Source organism: Apteryx rowi, unplaced genomic scaffold (genome assembly GCF_003343035.1).
Source record: "Apteryx rowi isolate R43461 unplaced genomic scaffold, aptRow1 scaffold_893, whole genome shotgun sequence".
In the NCBI taxonomy this organism is placed as follows: domain Eukaryota; kingdom Metazoa; phylum Chordata; class Aves; order Apterygiformes; family Apterygidae; genus Apteryx; species Apteryx rowi.
Window position 1 is genome coordinate 143045 of NW_020451197.1, and position 21608 is coordinate 164652.

Genomic DNA, 21608 nt, shown 5'->3' on the forward strand with positions numbered 1-21608 from the left:
TAATTTGTGTTCAGAGTGAAAGTGACTCTTCATGGACAGGAAAGGTCAAAGTTCATATTTTTTCATAATCTTTATGAGCATCATAATGGTACTCTTTAAATATAACTAACATGTATTTAAAAAAAAAAAGATGAGGAATCAATATACTAAGTAGCTCTTATTATGGAATGGCAAATTACTGAGAGTAAAATATCAATTACTTAGCTAAAAGAGCTTTTCAAGATAGTCTTCCTTTGCCAGGGTGTCAGATTTAACAAGCTGAACTAAATCCAGTGCATTAATCAGCTCTTCCAATTTATTACTTGCCTAAGAAGATTAGGGCAATTAATGTGTTTAATTAGAGTCCCTTGCAGATCTAGTAAAATACATGCAGTCTGTAATTGCTGACTTCTTACTCAGTTTTAATTTTGGGTAGTCTTAATTACTTTATAGTTTTTGCCCGTTTCAACAAATAATTAAATTTTCAAAGTTTAGTTTCATGATGTCGGAAAAACATCAAAGTACTTCAGGTAATATTTGCAGAAACTAAAATAGTAGGGATGAAGTATCACAATAGCTTTTACCATTTTTGTGGTATGACATACTTTTGACCCTCTGTGAGAAAGAAAGAACGGTTGGGAGAAAATGGGGAAAAGACCATATATATATACCAAGAAAGTGAATGGAATATTTGAAGGGAAACCGGATCATGGAAGGGATGTTGCCATATCATAACTAGCTGCAAGATGATACTTTGTGTGGAAATGACAGGCAAAATATTCTGTAAACTGTTCACATCTGCTGTATTTATACATATGTGCTGTTGATTGGAATACTTAAATTTTCATGTGAAAAGGAGAAGAGAGTAGCTTTTTACAGACACTCGAGATTTTATTTTTCTGTACGCTATTAATTTAGTAATGTTATAATTTTTGTAATCCTTGGTATGTGCTTTTTAACATTAAAATTGAGAAATGACTGAGGACTGGTAATGGAAGGCCTGATTCTGTTGTATGATTGGTTTTGGACTCTGTTGTGCTTCTGAATCTGTAAAAAGAAGTTATTTTCTCTGAAAAGCAAGGGTATCCTCTGTCTTAAATATTCCTGTGAGCAGGAGATTCTAAAACTGTTGATTTCAGAAGTTATTTAAAAGTTATAATCACCTGCAACAAGAACAACAAGAACAACAACACCTGTACACCTGTCTGTCTAGTCCATGTTATCTTTCCTGGCCTGGACTCCAAGCCCCTCTGTTTGTCTTACTCACTTCTTGTAGGTAAGTGTCTTGCCCACTTAATTTTGTCTCTTAGAAGGTAAGTGCTTCTAGAAAATTACTCTCTTTTGGTTGTTGGTATGGACTCTTTGGACTGTGGGGCTCCAGTCTATTCAGTGCCGTAAGAGTATGCCTCTTAATAATAGATGGTCACAGCAGGAAAATGTAGTGGTGATCTGCAGCCTTATTTAGCATTAAGTGGCTTAATATCCCCTCCCCAGTTTCTTTAAGGAATCTCTTTTTATCTTATTATATGTTTTTAATATTATGCGTTTCAGACGTGGATTGGTAAAGGCTGTTTGTGGAAGTTATTTCTGAAGAAATGTTCTGTCTGTCAAAAGCGTCGTGAAATATTAGGGAGTACAGGCAACGTGAGTTTGTTGGTTTGTTTTTTAGATATACCATGTTATTTGTTCTCAACCACTGAATGTGCCTTCTGTCTGTTGCTGCTTCCTGGTCATTTGGAGGAGGGGTGGGCGGGTGTGTACGTACGTGTACGTGTATGTACACTGGGGGAAGGGGAAGAGAAGGAGGAGGATGGGTTCAGTGCTGTAGGCTGTCTCGATCACTGAAGCATGTATGTGGTAAATTCTTTCTTGTTCTTTTTGCTTGAGGGGTCGTGACAAATCAATGAAAGTTCAGACTTTTGCACAGTTGAGCAGTTAATTTGAAAAATGTTACAAGATTTTTTTATTTTTTTTAATCACTGTAGTGTGTTTAGCACATGAAGGACATAGGAAGTCGTGATCTCAACACAGGTGTGGGCACAGAGACAAATGGTAACAATAAATAAAATGCACAAAGCGTTAGGTAACCAAATGATGTAAAATTCTGTTTGGATGGTATTAGTATTAACTGGCATTTTAGTTGTGACCCAGTAGACTTGTTGGAAAAATCTTAATGATTTTCGTGAGATTTTAACAAAATAAGATGTAGAAGTCTAGAAAGTTGACTTCAGTTTTAAGAGCAATCGAAGACACTTACACACTTGTTAGGTTTGAAATGTTGGCAATTTAGTAATCTAAATGTTGAAATGTTACTGTGGATTTATATTTTTCAGGAATTAATGTAATTATCAGTCATTTAAATAATCTCAACCTCTATTTTGAGAGGGTTTTGTTTTGTTTTTTTTTTTGTTTTTGCTATGGAGCATTATATGAAAACGTATCTGACTGAAAGGATCCTCAACCTGTGGGGAGATACTCAGTCATTTTGCTTTTGACATTCTGTGTCTTTCATCTTGGGATATCTCTGTAGTCAGAGGTATTAGGAAATCATTGTTTATTCTTGTACAGAATTTGTTCATACAGTGAACTCTGTTCAGTCTGCTGTCTGTACTCTGTCAATCTAGGTGGCTGTCAGCCCATGAGTTTAGCTCTTTTGTGTTTGTATTATTATTTTTCATTTTGTTATGCGTTTATTTTCTGTAATTTCCATTATGATGTTTTTGACTGCAGTTTAGTTTCAGTTTCTGCTCTCCAAACTACTGCTTTTACCTTAAAATGTTCCACTTGATATCTGACACTGGTGTCAGGGTTGCTGCTTATGCTGCTTTTCATCATCTGATGTCTGCCTCAATTTACTTCAGGTGCTGTTAGTGCATAGACTACTGCYGTTGGTATCCTAGTACTATACATTTGCCCACTAATGAAACGATGGACTGATTACTTTTGTTACCAGTTTCTGTGAGGTAGTTGCAGTTAATGCTCAGCTTTCTTGGTATGTCTGTAAAATTACGGTCATTGTATTTTAAGAGTTTCTCTTTTGTCCCTTTACTTTGATAGAAATATTTCATTTTGTTTGTATTTATTGAATTCCCAGTTGTCTAATTGACAAGTTGTGAAGTAACAAAAAATGTCATTGTGAATTCAGCTGTCTTTATCAGTCATTTATATAACATAAGATTTAGTCTAGCTATAAGCCTTTAAAAATCATGGCCTCTAGCTGCCTTATGATGACTGGCTTAATATATGATAAAAAGTAATGCTAGTTTCATGCCCTGTTACCTAGCCGCAGAGGTGTCTAACTTTTACAATAGTGATTAATGTACAGTATCTGAAAAGCCATATGTTACCAAATTGTAGGCTCCTAAACTTGGAAAGGAATGTTCAGTACCAGTTACTGAGTAAATGGACATTAATCTGGTGTTGGCTTTTTGGCAGAAAGGGCCGCAATCATTATAATTGCTTTGAGTGCTTTGCCATTGTATTTAAATATGAAGAAATCAGTTGGGAAGTTGGAAAATGAACTAGTAGCTTTTCATTGTAGGCAAGAAATGTTGTGAAGCAGTTATTGCAGCATAAAAAGGTGAATTTTGAAACACTGTAGAAAGCACGTGAAGTATAAAAGAGTTTAATAAAAATAAATATTTGAAAGCCTCTGTGCTCAGTGTGTTTGCCAGTTTCTTTTTTATTTCGAAACTGGCTGGACCAGGGAGTTGCATATTTTAGAAAGTCTGTAAGTGTGAACTTTAATTTTTTTAATTGTTCTTTAATTCTTATTTTTCTGCAGACTTAAATTTATATTAAAACTAACTTCTGCTTCTGAAAAACTTTTTTTTGAATGTAAAAAAATGAAGTGATATACAGGCAGAGTGGCTGAATAATTCTGATATGTTAAAGTGAACAATATAATCTGAATTGGCATTTATCTAATTGCTGACTGTATGGTAAGAAAAAGAATTACTATCATGCTGAATTTAGTGCATCAAGACCTGCCTGAGATGGCATGCTGAAAGCAAGCAGTTTGCTTCTTTGTAACCTGTTTTCCCTTTCTGTGGTGGTCCTCTGTACTGAGATGGGAGGGAGAAGATTTTATGTGGATTGGCAGAAGAGTCAGGGAWAGTAATGGGAACACAGGGTGCCTTTAACACTCAATAAACCTTGCAGTCAGCTGATGTCGAAAGCATTTTAGAAACACAGTGACCTTCCCTGGTTACTATTCAGTTTACAAGGAGAAATGCTGAGGTAGGTTCTTTTGATATGCTGACTCTTTCTGACAGCTTGCTAAAATAGAGAACAAAGAAGGCTCAAGATGCTTTTAAAAAAAAAAAAGGGGGCAAATTCTATTCTGAAGTATTTTTTAGCCATGAAAGGTGCAGGTGGACAGTATTGTAGACTGGAGCCATTTATCTATGAAAAGGGAGTAGCTAGACACTTAGCACTACGATGTTTCCCAGCCTTCCTTGCCAGTATCACGTCTGCATTTAGCTTACAGTGAGCATGTCCACAGGTGATGCCTTTCTACCTCTTTTGACCTTGCTGAGCATGCCAAAAAGATTGCAGATTTTTATTAAACTGTAAGTGCCCAGATTACTTTTTTGCCAAATGCTGTTCAAGCAAGGAACATAGGTGCTGGTGTGATTAGAATTTTATTATCTGTAACACCCACATGAGACTATTAAGTGTCATAAAGGGAAATTCTTCAAAAAAATAGTTGTTATGAAACATTCTTCATAAGCAGTTTCTGAACGGAACTGTTATTCCGTAAGCAGGTGAATTTTATTCTAGAATGACTAAGGTATTCAAAGTAAAGATATTATTCTGAATTAGAACTATTTTTGTTCAGGGAAGTGTTTCTATACTTGGTTGTTCTGCAATACATATTACAGAATACTTACTCTGCAGGATTTCTGTCAAATTTTCCATGTAGGAAGCACTATGTAATAACTTGGAACAAATTAAAATGGTTAACCTATTCTGTAATACAGAGTACTTAATTATCAAGTACACATCAATATTAAAACATTTTTCTTTAAATGTTGGCACATGCTTCGTCCTATTTTGTATGAGTGGCTAGCTGTGAAACTGCTAATTCTGGCTTGGTTTAAAAAAAAAACAAAAAACATCGCCAACAAGTAGTTCAAGAGTATGAAAACAAGCTGTCTAAATATTGTTGCTTTCAGAGCTGCCTACTTCAAATCTTTGCTGAATCAGTAAATATGATCAATATTGGCAAAATGCATCAACTATAAAACTTCCATATAGATAAGCCTGTATAGACTAAACCTGCATCTTTTGCTCTGCTGCAGGTTGATGTTGTAGTTTACTTCTAAGTGTTCACGCTGATAGAAGTAGTGTTCACACTGATAGAAGTAGGTTATGTGAAGGGAAACTTTCTCTGTAAGCTTGCAAATTGTTTTTCATTCCCTCCACTAGCTTTTAGGAAAATAAACAGATGAAGATTGCTACTCAAAACTGAAATAAACTGTTTCCTTAAAGACATACAGGGTTTTTCCCAATAATAGTGATAAACTATCATCATATATTATGATGTGATATACTTAATGGTATTACAGTGATGATAATACAAGCAGTGGTATTCAGTTTCCCTAAAGATTTTTGGAACAAATTAAAGTACAGAACCTAATTCAAGTACTACCTGCACTCCTATCTGCCTGCTACTGCTTTATGGCTAGGGAGAGTTGGGTTTGTTATTCCAGAATTTGGTATCTCACACTGCAAAGGACTGAAGGGAGTTGTTACCCTTCTGATTGTTTTTAACCCTGATTAGGTTTGTTGAAGCTAAATAATGATTATGATTTCTGCCATATAAATACATTAGGTGATTACTGTTCATTAGCAGGCAAGATGTTGGAACTAGCTACTGTGAAACTCAACACAGAGTTTGTCTGTTATGCAGACTCTTGTCTAGCAAATGCTACTGAAGCATCTGAGTTTAGTTGAGTTACAGGGCTTGGCGGTGGGTTTGTGTGTGTGTGGTGTTTTTTTTTTTTCTTTTTTCTTTGATATAGAGAATATGTCCATATGGTAGATACCAAGCTGTGGAAGATCAAAAGTTGATCTTCCATTTAGCATATAAATAGCAAGAGCTGAACAAAATTGGATGAATAGCTGTGATAAGCATATGGCACATGTTCAAATCTGTTATCCCATTCTTGAGAGTTTGTTCCTTTCTAGTGATCGCAGGACAATAGAATGAATTAGTGGAATGCTCTCGGCACTAGATAGTTATTTTGTTTTCTTAAATGTTTAAGACCATATCACAAGCACTAACTTTACAGAAGTTAATGGAGTTGTCCTGTGATTTTACTCAGGTTTACAATATGTCTTTAATACTTAGTGATTTGTGTTTTTTTTTTTTTTTTTTTTTTTTTAAGTAATCCTGAAAACATTCCAACATTTACATTAGTTTTCTTTAAATTTCTGAGGTTATTAGGCACTAGGACTTAATATTTATGCCACTGAGCAGGAACTAGTAATTAGTGGCAGTAGGACATCTAATTATTGCTCATAATTTCAGCAAAGTATTTCTTGTTTTGCAAAAAATCAACTTCTTGAAGTCAGATTTCCTTTTTCTTTTCCAAACTTTTCTTAATTTAATATCTCCCAGCGAAATTATCGATGCTAATAATGTGAGTAAAGACTGGAAGACATGCCAAGGAGGGTCGGCATCTTGCAGATCTGGAAAACTTTTTAGAAAAGTCTGTCTGGCAGTGTCTTGTTTGTGTGGTACACTAACCTGGGAGTAAAGAAAGGTGGCATGTAGCCTATGGTTGATGCCATTAGAGTGCAGTCACATAACACATACTGCACTCGGGCTTTATGTACATTCATCAGTGATCTGGCTACTTGATTTTTGGATGTAGAGATTCATAGTGCTACAACTTGTCATGTTGCTCTAAATTTGCACAATCCTATGTGTTCTGTTGCTTTTTTCATATTCTATGTCTATGAATTCTTTTTCCCTATGATTAACTCAGTGTTACACTGATATATTGTTTCTGGCCAAAGTAAAGATCCTGCCGTCTATATACTTGAGGATTTAGACTTCTTCCTTTTAAGAAAGCACGTGGTAATCCTTTTTGTCAGCCACTGTAAAATGTTATCTGGTCTTTCACTGGCTGTTTCAGGACTGGAGAAAACTGAGGAGGTGGTGTACAGTAAGGGGTAGCATGGGAATAGAACATTACTGGGGCTGTGAGGAAAGTGTGCCCTAAAGTGATGCTCTTTTTTGTGGTTCATGACTTGCCCATTGCCTGAAATGAGTCAGGAGACTAGCCACATGCTTCTGAGCCCGATATATCATGGGATGCACTAAAAGCTCATGAGAGAGAGCATCATTTTTGGAGATGAGCAAGAATTTTGCCCAGGCACTGGAGCAAAACAGCCAGAAAAACAGCCAGATCAGATAACTGTCTTGAAACAGATTGCTTTTTCTGTAATACCACACTCTTTCTTTAGGCTTGTCATTCATGCTCAAAGTTTAATCATGTCAATCACTGGGGCTCCATCTAGAGTCAAGGATTGGTGACTTTTTTTTTCCCCTTATAGAATATAGCAATTTTTTGCAGCTTACTGCTCTTTTTAGTTATTGCTAGAGACAATTTCTGTCTTTGAAGATAGGAAGAATAAACTTGAAAAGAAATTGGTCATCTGGAAATAAATACATCAAAGGCTTTGAAGTTATGGTTGATATGAATATCAATTTGTTAGACTTTTTTTAAACCATAATTCAATCAAATGATAAATCTCTACCAAGCATATGCTTTAGCTTTTCTAATACAGCCGCATTTGCCCAACAGTGCATTTAGATCGAATTCATGCCAATCCATTAAGTTCTTGCTTGTGCTTTCAGTGCCACAAAGGATGCTGCATTTATTGCAGTGAATGAGGCTCATTACAGAAATGAAATGATGGTTGAAAATACCACCACCTTAAGAATTTTAGGGGAAAATATTAACACAGTCTTCTGAGGGCAGTACTTGAGTGTGTAAAATTTGATTGGGATCAAATGGAAATACTTAATTTTATGTGACCGCGTATGTTTTCAGACTTCCTGGAAAGGTGCTTGAGGTCATTCTAGGAACGGAGTGTCTCAAACTGGTATTCTGAAGAAAAATGTTGCATTCAATCCTTTGATATATTAGACTATCACTAATTTGCATAAGAATTTTATGTGATAAGAGTGCATATGAAATTTGAGTTGTTTTTACTTGACACTGAACATGCAAGAGTAGGACACTAGTTTTGGGATTCAGTTGAACTCTTTTAAAATAAATGAGCCTTAACTTGGGTAAGGAAGGTAATTCTATTCTTTTATTTGTTAGACTTGAAAAGTGTTGTTATGTGTTTTTAAAATCTGTGCTTTAAGATACTATTTTTCCATTAGTGTGTAAGCTCCTTGAGATGTCAATGCAGGAAACTTTACTTAATCTGACTTTAAAAGATAGAGGCCCATTTCCTTTAAGTTTTGTGGATGGGTTAATCTTCACTTCACTGCTGCCGTCTCTAATTGCTTTTATAGTCCCGTTCTTTGTTATTTTTTTCTCTATATTGGTTTCTCAGAAATTCCTGAGGAAGAGCATGGTTATGAGCCATACARTGAATGTCCAAATACATATATCTTTAGTACCAACACTCTGTGAAAGTGCTACATCTATTACGTGTGTATGGGAGGTCTGCTGCAAATGTAATGTTGTTGTATACCAATATCCTGCCTATAGCTGCTTGGATCTTAGGAGGGCTTCTGGGAATGGGCTGTTCTRTGATAGAAAGAGTCTATTTCTGATTGCTGTTTTTTTGCAGAGGTTTCTCAGACTTGGGCAGGTAATGAGCAGTGGCTTTTTGTCACGTGTCCAGATTTGAAACTGTCACCCCCAACTCCCTTTTTCAGAAACTGAGAGTGGTCGGTTGGTCTTTCATCTGTGTCTTATTCCTGAGGAGCCTTGGGGAAAAGGTCCATTGGTATGAGGCTGCAGTTGGGCCCTAGGTTACAAGCTGAGTACTCTTGAACTACATCAGGTCTTGTTAAAAGAGATGAGAAAAATGTAAACTTGTGAAAGAGCTTATTTACATTGACATTTCGATCTGTGTATTGAAATGACTTGAGATTGTAATGTTTCTTTGGGTATTCCTATGTGATCTCCTTTTCAGTCATATATTAAATATACAGTACAATTATTGAATTCATCGACAGCTTTTTTGTGATTTTACTTAAGGGAGAAAACTTAGAGCAATGATTTCCTAAAATAAATTTTGAATCAGTAAACTGTGAATTTTTAACATTTTGTAAGAAGCTACTGAACCTTATAATTTAGATACTTTTTCTCTGACTGCTGTTAGTAAAACCAGCCTTATAAGGTAAGGTGAAAACGTTTGAAATGCAAACTGGCAAGTCTTTTTGACTTAGAAAAGCAGAGGTTTTCTTCTCAATCTGTCCATGCCTTTAGTTTGTGATATCTTAAGATAAAACATGTAAGGAGTGAGCATTGAACAACAGAAGTCTAAATATGGGAACAAGTAAGTTTCTGAGGAGAAATCAAAATAAAATTACACAGCTGCATATATTTCAGACATTCTAGATTATCAGGTGTATTAGAGTTATGTAAACTGGCCTGCAGAACTTTGGAAAACAATACATAAGTGAAATAGTTGGCAGGAGAATTAAGTATGTTTTTGAGTTACTTGCATGAAAGTCCAATTTCTAAAATAAACTATATTCTGTTTTGGTTGCGTGGCAGGTTATAAGCATTTGCTGTTTCTTATAAAAGTTAAATAACTGAATGTGCGCAGAAGTATTCCTTTTCACAAGTAGGTAAAAATAGATATCTGCAAGTAGATAAAAATGGAAAATAAAAATCCTGTTTGAATTTACCTAATCACTTCTCAATTTTTAATCATGTGTTCAGTGGGTAAAGTTATTATCTTTCTCTTCTTATTGTGCATGGTGGATAAACTGAGCAAGTACAACCAAAAGCAACTTGATTATAGAATTGAAACTGAGCTTCATATTTGGAATTAAATGACACAAGTCTCCTTTTGATAGAATCTGGGATGTCACTGAATCTCTGACGAACAAAGATGCCCTCTTTAATTTGAGAACCTCCTGCCTCTATGTTAAACTCTGTAGAAACACACTAATGAAATTCCATTATAGTATGTTTGTTGTCTCTCTGTTTAGCTAATATGTCATTAGAGCACAATGTGTGCTACAAAGGAAATGTATTTATTTTCTGTGCTTGGTGCACAGGGTCTGCTGTACTGAGCTGTGTTATGGTTGCATCTGTTCCCTGTGTTTGTGTGTGAGAGAGAGAGAGATTTTATATATCTATATACACACATACGTACACACATCTATAAAATATCACATATATAAGTGTGTATTGGATCTGTGTATATGTAAAATATGCATATACAATATTTTAGCTTTAAAAAAAGTGTGTTTGTTTTTTATATGTGTGTGTGTGTGTGCATATATATATAACATATATGTATTTGTACAAAGGGGGAAAATCCACTCATTTAATATATGTCTTCCTCATCCTTTGTGCCTTTTCTAAAGGAAGAAACACACCTTTGTTACCTTTAGATTAGATACAGCTTTAGGTTAGATACTAGCAAGACTGTCAGGACTCTTCTGTTAACAGTTGTGATGCTGTGCGTGTGCTTGGATCACATGCTGGTTATACAACTGTAGTGCTGCATGCTGCTCACACTTTCTTTCCAAACACAGGCATGCTCATGCACGCCACATATGCCTTCAGGGTTGTGGTCAGTAATTTTCCTGTCCTTTAAGTTTAGCTAAAACTTCTTATAAGGTCTTGCAATGTTAGTAAAACCTCTGCAACACTTGTGCCATTTTTACAAAGTTATTTTTACTGGTATTTAAAATAAGGACTATTTCTTGCATCCTCTTCTGACAGATGCAGCACATGTCACTTGGATTCTGTGTCCATATTACTGGTAGAGCCAGGCCTTGTTTAAACATAATGGAAGGACAGGCAGCAGTCTAGGATGACAGGAATTCAAAAAGACAGTGAAAATTAAAGGTTTGAATTTCTGATAGGCACCTTCTGAATCTTGCTGAAGTAGTATAAGATGTTACCAGTTCTTGAGATGCTATTAACCAGAGGTTACCATTTCCCTGGCAGAGTAGTAGAACACCAGTCAGTCCATAGTGACTCTGTAGACCTGCCTTCACTGGTGAATAAAATACTATACTCACGTTTGAACTGGGGTGGCTGAAAGACTAGCAGTTCTCTGCTGCTCTGCTGGTGGCAGGAGGCTGTGTAGGACAGCTAGGAACAGTATCTGCAGCTACTGAAGCACGGTTCATTAGAGGGCCTCTGTCAGTGCCCTCAGAATCTTATTCTCTTAAAGTTGCCATTTTTCTTATTTCAGTCAACAAAAACACAGCCCAAGTGTTATCTTTATTTTTTTAAAAACTTCCTCTATTTTACAATGTATTAATTCTACATGTAGTTTAGTTGTTTCTATCTTTATCAATATAGTATATCAAGGAAGAGTCAGTGTTGAGCATCCCCTTGGTTTTACAATAGAGAGGGTTTATTATACTTGTTTATAATCCAGATACTTTTTTTTTCCTTAGAGTTGTTAGGATCCTTTGTATAGCTGTTATATGAATTTCTTTAATGAAAAAGCAACAAATTGATGCAAAACTTGTATTCTCTCATTTTACCAGTACACTGAAATTGTAGAAGGCTTTGTATGGGACTGTATGTGCATGTGGTGGGTCTTTTTTTGTGATTGTTGGTTGTTTTTTTTAAACCAGGTTGCTGATAGTATTGCATTGCTGCAGAATAAAACTTTGGCTTATACCTTTATTGGGGATTGTCTTGCAATCTGATAGTCTTAATATTATATCTGTTTTTCTTTCCCTTATGGTCCAGTGTCTTAATTTCATGCTGCTTCTGTTATTACAGAAAAGTGTCTCTTATAAAGAGAATCTCTTGAGCAATACAAGATTAAAATCACGTGTTTGGGGGTTTTATTTAATTTTATTTATTTTTTATTTAATTTTATTTATTTTTTGATGTAGAAGGGGTTACTAGTGCTATCACCTGTAACTTAAAAATGGTAGGCTATAAAAGTCTGGTATTTGGAAAAATACAGAGTTCAGAGTAGCTTGTTTAAGTGTGTGTATACACATGCATTTATTTGTATAGACTTGTTTTAGGAATGACTTAGAATACTTATCAAGAGCATATTTCGATTTATGCTTTCAAATAAACAGGTTGTTTGGATAGTACAATTCATCTTATGTCATTAATCTTTAAACTATGCCAGCTATGATTTTGGGAGCGTTAAACATGTATGAAATTCACTATTGGTTTTAAACATTGTTATGCATCTTATTTGCTGTCATATTGGCAACTCTGAGTTCCTTTTTTTTTTATGGCCAGTATTGTTTTAAATATATTTTATTTCTCGCTTGTCTCTTTCTGAATTTATGTATTTTTTTGATTCTGTGACATCCTCATGATGCAATAATACAATTGTATTCAAGTAAAAACTCTTACTAAAACAGTCTAGTGCTTGCTGTGGGTGGGATAGTGAAATTTAAATAATGTTCTTACTAAATTGTAAAAAAAAAAAAAAATCCTATCCATATTAATTTTGGTAGAAAGAATTTGCTAAAACTAATGGCTAGGTAAATTTTTTAGTGTCTTGATAAGCTGCCACTTTGCACAAGCTAATATGCCTGACTACCTGAAGACACCAACTTGCAGGGCTTTACTGTTTAACTTTATTGACTAAATTCAAATACTTTTTCAAGTTTTCTATTACTTTATCCAATAAAGTGTGGTAGGATGAAGTAGAAATGTTTGTTTGTTCCCAGCACTCATTTCTATGAACTAATTAAAGCATTTGTTTCCTTGTAGGTAAACAGAAGGTAAGCATGTATTTAAACTTGAGCACATGCTTAACTGCTTTGCTGTTTTTGGTCTTTGTTTGCTTATTATATTTAGACAGTATCTTGCAATACATCATTTTTTTAAATGCTATCATTGTACTGAGTATTCACAAGAACTCACTTTTTCCTTTCCAAAAGGATGCTGTCCAAAACACAGCTGCAGAAAAATAAGGAGGAAAAAAAAAGACTAACTGGGAGACCCACAGGTTGAGAACTCCTAAGATACTTGCATCAGTGTTCTTTTCTGGCCATATGTTAGGATGGATAAAGTGTTTAACGTATGGTAGTTAAGGAAGTTAAATGGAAAAAAAAAATACTAAAGGTACTTTTTACTTATTTAGTATTTGCAAACCAAAGCTGCAAAGCTGTGATTCATCATTTTAAGATTAATTGAAGGTTAATGCTGTAATAATTTTGTTCCTGCCCATACTTTTAAATCATTGGCCTAATTAAAACAGTGCTGTGTTTGGACAATGGATTTATATTAGTACCTTATTATAATCAGTTTTGATTAAGCATAAAGCATAAGGAATAAATACATATTGTCTATCTATATTTTTTCCATCTAAATAAATGTTACCATATAGCTCTAACCGCAAGTTTTAGGCTAATTGGAAATATTCTTTGGATTCTTTAAGAAAATCTGGGATCCTGCTTTGCTATTGATACTAGGTAACTTCAAAGAAGAAAGCAGTTCGAAAGATTACAGTTTTACAGAGGAATTATTTTTATTATCTGAATGACAGAGGTGGAAGATGACATGTTTATCTAAAAAACAATGGGAGGTTTTTGGTTTTTTTAAGAAATTAGACATGACTAAATTAACAATGGCGTACTGAGCATCTAGTGCTGCATTTGCTTTGCAGTTGTCAAACTAGTGTAAACTATATTACTGTAGTTTGAACTTGCTTATGATGTTGGAATTAAAACAGATCAAGTGAATAATTGAAGTATGGAAAAGGAAATACTCTTTCAAAACGTTTTCAAAAAAGGGTTTAGCTGTGGTTTTGGGTCTCTAATTGGTATGATGCCTTCTGGGGAGTGAAAATAAAAATGACTGAGTTCTTTTACAGCAATAAAACATAAGTGATAGAACAGAAGCTCATGTATACAAACCTAGCCCAAAGATTCTGGTTTCAGCTAGAAATGAGTGATGAATGTTGGCTGAATATTCAGTTCCCTGACTCCAGTAGGGTTTTTTATTATTATTATTTTTAAAGGAACCTTTTAACTTTTTTTTTTTTTTTTTTTTTTTTTTTTTAAATTTTAATTCTATTTCTGTTGTAACAATGGAGTATTCCAGTTACTGGGATGTAAGTGGCCACTGTTTGGAGTACTAATATAAAAATAAATCCTTACAAATCTTAATGCACTTTTTCTTTAAGGACTACTACGCCAGGAGAGACTAAACTCTTAGCTTCTGAAGTGTATGACATCCTACAGTCTTCCAACATGTCAGACATGGACAATATGAATGAGATGAACTATCGTCGACGGAAAGCTCAGTTTTTCTTGGGCAGCACAAATAAACGTGCCAAGACAGTGGTTTTACATATAGATGGCCTTGATGATTCGGTAAGGAAATCTTACATGCTTGTGTAAATAAGGCATGCTGTATTGAGATGTATTTTGCACACACGAGTAATGTGTGCAGACCACTTCTGTAGTGTTATCAGTTGTCAGCAACTTCTGTGAATCATATTTTGAATCGCAGTATATGTGTAAAATCTTGCATAAGTTAACCTTACTCAGAATGTCTAAAGAAGATATTTTAAGGCAGTTTCCTTGATGGCTTTGATATTATTTTATAAACCATTCTGCTCCCATCTTTCCCAATTTTCTTTCCTTTTTCAAGAAAGAATGGAATAAACAAGGTACCTTCAGCAGATTCACTTAATGATATTGTGTGATTATATCAGTATGTTGAAGTAAAACACAGTTTCCTTTTAGTCATAAGAGATTTCAGACGCTTTTTTTTAATTATTATTCTAAATTAGAAATGCTGTGGGAGTTTTTTGTTTGGTTGATTTTTTACAGTTGTTGTTTGCTACATCTTTTCATTGTCTGTGAGATCCTTTCTACTGTAGTGACCAGAATGGCATTTGAGTTAATGAGGTCTCACTGAGTCTTTATGTAATGTCAGAATAACTTCTACAGATTTATCTACCATACCCCTGTAGATAACGCCCTAGGGCCATGTTTGCCTTTTTAGGGCTGCCAAACAGCATGTAGACTGTTAAAGCATGTTATCCACAAGTGCCCTCTGAACTCTGTATCTTCAGTTTTGTACCCATTTTAAATGATCAAACCTGATCCTTTGCTTTGTTGCTTTACGTTTTGCCAAGTAAGCGTGTCCACAAGCCCAGTCTATCAGTGTACCTGTCATCCTGGATAGTTAATTCCTTTAGAAATAACATGCTGCTCTAGCTCACTTTATGCAAAGTAAATATTTTTTTACAGTTCTGTCCTTCCACCGTTTGCTCTGTGTAGAAAGGCAGTGCTTTGTCAACATCACTGGCTTTTGTACTCTGAATTTTTATTTTTTTTAATCCAGTCCAATTGGTTGTCTCCCATTATGATTTTCAGACTGTAGGTGGTTTACTTGTTCATGGGTCTCTCAGAGCAAGAAACTTCATTCACTTTTACTTGACCAGTTTAGATGTACTGACAATAGCCTCATTCTATCTTAAAAGCTCTTTTTTGTGTTTCTTGACAAATAGAACTTACCCAGATCCATGGAATTTCTCTCAAGTGTTGAGGCAAAAGTGTTCACTGCTATTCAGAAAAAAGTGTAGGATATTTAGATACTCAGATCCAGAGAGCAAAACTGCAGGCTTCTGTAGTTGCCTAGAGCACACCAGCATGTTTTCTTAGCTAACCATTGAAGAAAAGAAAAATCTTGACTGTGCGCTGGCTGGAGACAGCTAGTGTACATAGCTTTGTATTTCACTAGATGATTAAAGAAAAGCTAGTGATATTCCAGGTGCCCACTATTACCCAACAGTTAAACATTCATATAATGGTGTTTTAAATGCCAGGATAAGTTGGATCCAGGAGAATGATGAAGGCTTGTGAGTAATAAAAGTGGGTTAGTATCATGCAACAGTTTATTCCCAACTAGCAAAGAATATTAGGTTATGCATATGTGTGTTAGAAGGCATAATAAGCAAATGTGGAGCTGTGAAATACTGTTTACAGTTTACCTGCTCTTTCCTCATCTAGATTTGAAACAAAAAGCTATTCTTTGGAATGATTGCAAATGCTAAAAATGTTTATGGATTTTGAGACCTCAAATGATATTGATCATCCCAGGAAAGAAAGGGGGAAGGTTGGTGGTTGTTAAGTATGTAGTAGGATGTTTATATTTTAAGATGTAATTACCAAATTTGATGATAAGCTTAAAAAGGGGGTGGGGGTGAGGAATCGAAGGAGGAAAAAAAACAAACAAGGTAGCACTTCAGGAGTCTGACTGTGGCATCCCCTTGAGTAAAATTGCTAGTCTCTATATTTTAGTAGGATTTGGTAGGGTGCAGTAATCTGTGTTCAGTAATCTAGCTCCGTTGGAAGCCACAACCTTTACTGCTGCCTAGCATTTGATCAGCTTTTCCAGAAGGTGAGTTAGGGGAGGGACTTCTGTTTTTAATAATTTTCTTGCTGCCCTGTCAGCTCTGAATGATATGGTAATTCTGAAGAGCAAGAAAAGCCATTGCTCAGGTTATTTGGAAACAGGAAGTAAAGTTAGTCCTACGTCACAGGTTCACCAACCTCTTATGTAAAAAGGGTGTGCAAGAAAATAACCTTCTGAATTTCACTTGTCCTACCCTGTGCCCATGCTTCAGGAGTACTGTTCAGAAAAATATCTCACTGTATTGTTGGGGTTTGTGCTTAACTGCCACAATTAGACATATTTTGCAAAATATATTTGTACAGCTAGACTGGAGGCTGCCGAACTTCCAGCTTTTTAAGGAATTTGTGTGCACCCTGGTAAGTTTTGTCTTTGAGACATGATTCACCAGTTACTGATCATTGTAAGCCTGATGTAAAATTAGTATAATCTCCACTTACGAAAACGGAGGCACCTGTCTTGACCTGAGCTCTTGGAGTGAAGAGCCAGAATCTGTCACAGAATTGCCTACACCCATGTAATCACAAATTCTTTAGGCTAATAAGCTATGGATGTATTGCTTCTCATGTCTGGAACTCACTTTGACTTTCATTTATGCAAGGCAGCCTATCATCTTTGCATCAGATATTTCTTGTGTATAAGAAATGTAGCCCATCTGACAATGTTACTTTTTTTAACTGTCAGAAATGTTGATTGTTTCAATACATAAACATACATAAATTGTTTCAATACATATGTTAAACTGCTAACAACAAACTGCTTCAGTTAGTTCTTCCAGGGACTGAGAGTTTTACTTTTTATGCATGAAACCGTCTTTGTCCCAAGTACTGACCAGTAATTATTTGATAACTAACATAAATATGCTTTGAAATAACTGATTATTGAAAACCTTGCAGAAACTTGCAATAAAAGCTAAATGAGATACATAGTTATTTTGAACCTGTGCTAAGACTTGTCAAATTTTCTGGTACAATGCATCTTTTGGTTTGGGGGGGGGGTTGTTTGTTTTTTGTTTGTTTTTTTTCCCCCCTTCTGTGCTAGCAGTCTCTACAACTATATTCTATTCCTTCTTGTTATAACCATCTTGTCATGCAAATAGTAAAAGAAAAAAAGTATTAAAACATTCTAAGATAATGTAGAACAGATGTAAGTAGTACAGGTCAATGCAATGTTATTGCACAGTAGGCGATGTCACTTGCTTTAAACATAACACTCTGTGGTTTATCAACCAAACATTTTCCCCTTGAAATAAGAGTTAAGCTAAGGCTGTGATGTCCATGAGCTGCCACAGATGAAGTAGCTGAAGGATACAACAGCTGCTTTGATGCATTCAGTCAGTACGAATACAAGGTGTCTGATAAACAGCAACTTAAACACTAGCTATTCATCAATGAGCACTTCACTCAATCAGAACTTAACCACAGGGGACTGTTTAGCTGATCATACGGAGAAAAACATTCTTTGCTTTTCAGCACTTTTCTCTGATTATTTACAGTTGATTCCATCCATGTTTGACTTCTAAAATGTAAGCATTTTTTAAATTCTTCTGTAGCAACAGAGTTTAATATTTGTTAACAAAAATAAATGTAACCTGTCCTAGTTTTGCTTTTATGAAATTGCTGTTGAGTAACCATCTGCCTTCAGACGTGCAGGAATTCCTTACCACTAATTGTTATCGTTTTCACACAGTGTCTTATGTCAGTATTTGAATTGTGCCTACTTTCTTTTTTACTTTTTTTTTTTTTAGTCTCGAAGGAATCTTTGTGAAGAGGCCTTGTTGAAAATTAAAGGTGTTATTAGTTTTACTTTTCAAATGGCTGTTCAAAGATGTGTGGTCCGAATTCGCTCAGACTTAAAAGCAGAGGTAGGTGCTAAATAACTCTCCAGATCTCACATCTATTGCAGTTCTGTCACACTAAGCTTTTATGTTTTTTGTGTATTCTTCCCCTTGTTGAAGGCTTTGGCAACGGCAATAGCATCGACCAAAGTCATGAAGGCACAGCAAGTTGTGAAAAGTGAAAGTGGAGAGGAGGTAGGATATACCTCTTTCTCAGTAGTGATTAATTTAGGATGGTTGGATCTTTAATAACAGCACCACTGTGCCCATAACATCTGGTGCCAGGCAACATTTTTTTTAATTGGGAGTACTACATATACAGTATAAGGAAGATAAAGAATATCCTATGTAGGGACATATACCTATAGAGCAGTTTTACAGAACTTATCATTGAACTGTTTAAAGGAAGGGTAAAAATAGTATAATTGTTTCTGTCCTTGATGTTACGTTCTCCTGATCTAGAGATGATTGCCTTTTTTTTGGCAGGGGTTGCTGAAGTGCTTCTATTTCACACCTACAGTGAAAGAACTGTTTTTTTTCATTTATATGACTTTTTTTTTTCTTAATCTCTTTTCATGTTAAACCCAAACTTTTCTTGTGCATCTCCTAAATGTAATAGATTCCAGATATATAATAGGGCCCTTTTAGATACTCAGTTTATGCGTGTGGGGGCGAGAAATCTTGAAACATTCATGCCTATCATTCTGAATGTATTTATGTGTGTAATTTTCACTTACTCTCTTCAGTTACAACATCTGACATCATCTTAATCTATTGCATTTATCAGATGCTGGTTCCGTTCCAAGATACTCCAGTAGAAGTAGAGCAGAATACAGATCTACCTGAGTATTTACCAGAAGATGAAAGTCCTACCAAGGAACAAGATAAAGCTGTGTCTCGTGTTGGGTCACACCCAGAAGGTGCAGCAAGCTGGCTCAGCACAGCAGCAAACTTTTTATCCAGATCTTTCTACTGGTGACTTGTCTTTGGTGTTAAAAGACTGTGTGAACCAATAGGGGGGCCAGTTTTCCATTTGTGTGGTGAACTGCCAAGTGCAATTTGCAATAAATTACCACAAAAATTTTAGGTTACGCAAATGTATGCTGCATTTTACATTTTATTGGACATTTAGCCTGATAAGGCAGGGGTCAAAGAACAGAGGCCTCCAATCAAGTTGTCCTTTCATCTGTTTTTCATGTAGATTTTATTGCTTCACTTTTTAAAAATGGGTCCACTGGTATATACCAAACATGCGTACAGAGCTTTAAGTTTGACTTCACATGAAACACGTGGTAGGGAAAATGCATTTAACTCAAGTCTCAGGGCCTCTGTGAAAGAAAATTCTTAATAGCTCTAGTTGTGCATTACTTAAAATGCCTTTTTTATTTCTGCATCACTTTGGACTAATGCTACTTTGTTTAATTTTCTAGATGTTGACTCCAGAGAAAAATATATTCTGCCTCTTTTTTGCCTTTATTTTTGCCAACCATGTTCACAGATTGAGCATGACATGTTCCCTTTTTGCTATTAAAATAGAATCACTACAGACTTGAAATTTATAACCCTTTAATGCATATTGAAATTTTTTCTAGCCTGCCCTTAAACCACTGGAGTGTTAAGAAATAAGGGATTGAACAAACAAATATGTATGCATATGTTGTACAGTAAATAAACTAGAACATATTTGTAATGATGGGTGTGACTGACTCATGTATATAAGTAATAAATACCACTGACTGCTACTTAGGCCAGTGAAGAAGACTGTAGCAAAAAAGCTGTGGTCTAACTTAGTGATGGCCCATTGCAGCTCTGTCTTCAGAGACTGGGGAAATGTAGGCCTTATTCAGTTAAGAAATGGTGTTTACTGTTAGCAAATGGTAACTGCAACTTTATAAACTTGAAGAATAAAGCAGAGCTGAATGCCTCTTGCCACAGTGCCACTGTCATAAATTTTGACTTCAACCCTTTTTCACCTAACAGAAATCTGATACGTAATTACTGTTCCCTCCTTATGTCTTTCATGAGACTCCCATGAAAGTACATCAGCTTAAATAAGCTTAAAAACATATGCAAACAATTGACTTTACCTTGTTACTTACCCAGACATCTTTAAACCTACACTGTCTGTAATTTTTTTGACCAGAAACAATGGTAAAAGCAAAACTTTTGTAGATAAAGGATAATGTATATCTGAGATGTTAATAAGGACCACGTGCCTGAGAGGATTTGATATACAGTGCTTGAAAACTGCAGTGGCACTGCTTTGTTGCACCAGAGAAACACAGCTGAGGATTTTAATAATACTATAAACCTCGTTATACAATGCTTTTTTTGTGGTAATGTATTTACTATAATACTAACTATATTTAGCACTTGGAGACCGAGACAAAAGTTTAATACATCAAGGTTATTCCCCTGTGCCTATGCAGAAGGAATAAAAAAACATTCACAGGCTGCTCTAATATTACAGAAATGCAGACGAGATGATAACATAAAATAATAATGCAGGTCAGAGTTCACCCACTCAAGTTAACTGTCATTCTAGGACAACAAAGAAACGAAGCTTGTTGTCAGATTAGATGTCCCATTTTTTAATATATATAGTTTATTTTTGATTCAGGTTTACACGCACAGATTGAAAATACAGGCTTTTCAAGGCATGTATTGCTTTAAATATGTAATACTGCTCATTGCTGTCTAGAATGTTACTGTACCAAATGTGTTTGAGAAGTCCTCTGTTCTATAACCATGAATGCAGAGTTTATTTTTCTGCATTAACATCTGTTTGCATTTGCATTACTGCACATCTATTTACTAAAAGACTACACCCTCTGGATATTAATGGTTCAATACCAGTAGGTATGACAGTTTGTGCATTCAGTCTGTAGGTGTGCTTTTTTGACAGTATTGCGGCTCTTGTAGAACAGTTCAAGGCATCTGTAAAAGTTTTTGAAATATATTGTAAAATAATAAAGGATAATATTACTAAACAAAATATATGGCTCCTGTTGACTTTTATATGTTCTGACATTCTTATAAGTTTTTTGTGGTGTTAAAAGTACATCATCTTCATCTTGAATTTAGCAAAGAAGAATGCAAACACCCAGTCACTGTCAGACCTTTGCTGCATTTCCTGCATATCACATTGGGGTTTGTTGCATGTGTTTAGAACATGCTTGCATTTTAAACAAAGTATTTGTAAAGAGTAGTTAAATACA

The 21608-nt window shown here is 35.2% G+C and overlaps 1 protein-coding gene across 4 annotated transcripts in view; it reads left to right on the forward strand.

The window, feature by feature from the left end:
- The window catches only part of ARMC1 (armadillo repeat containing 1), a 34116-nt gene extending 12736 nt beyond the window's left edge, over positions 1 to 21380 (forward strand). For 2 of the 4 annotated variants that reach the window (XM_026091038.1, XM_026091041.1), the window contains exons 4-7: positions 14314 to 14503; positions 18301 to 18417; positions 18511 to 18585; positions 19178 to 21380. In XM_026091038.1, the coding sequence (XP_025946823.1) occupies positions 14314 to 14503; positions 18301 to 18417; positions 18511 to 18585; positions 19178 to 19369 (574 nt within the window). In that variant the 3' untranslated portion in view covers positions 19370 to 21380. The remainder of the gene's footprint in view (positions 1 to 14313; positions 14504 to 18300; positions 18418 to 18510; positions 18586 to 19177) is intronic. The other 2 variants (XM_026091039.1, XM_026091040.1) reach the window with 2 other exon arrangements.
- Positions 21381 to 21608: the final 228 nt, after the last annotated feature.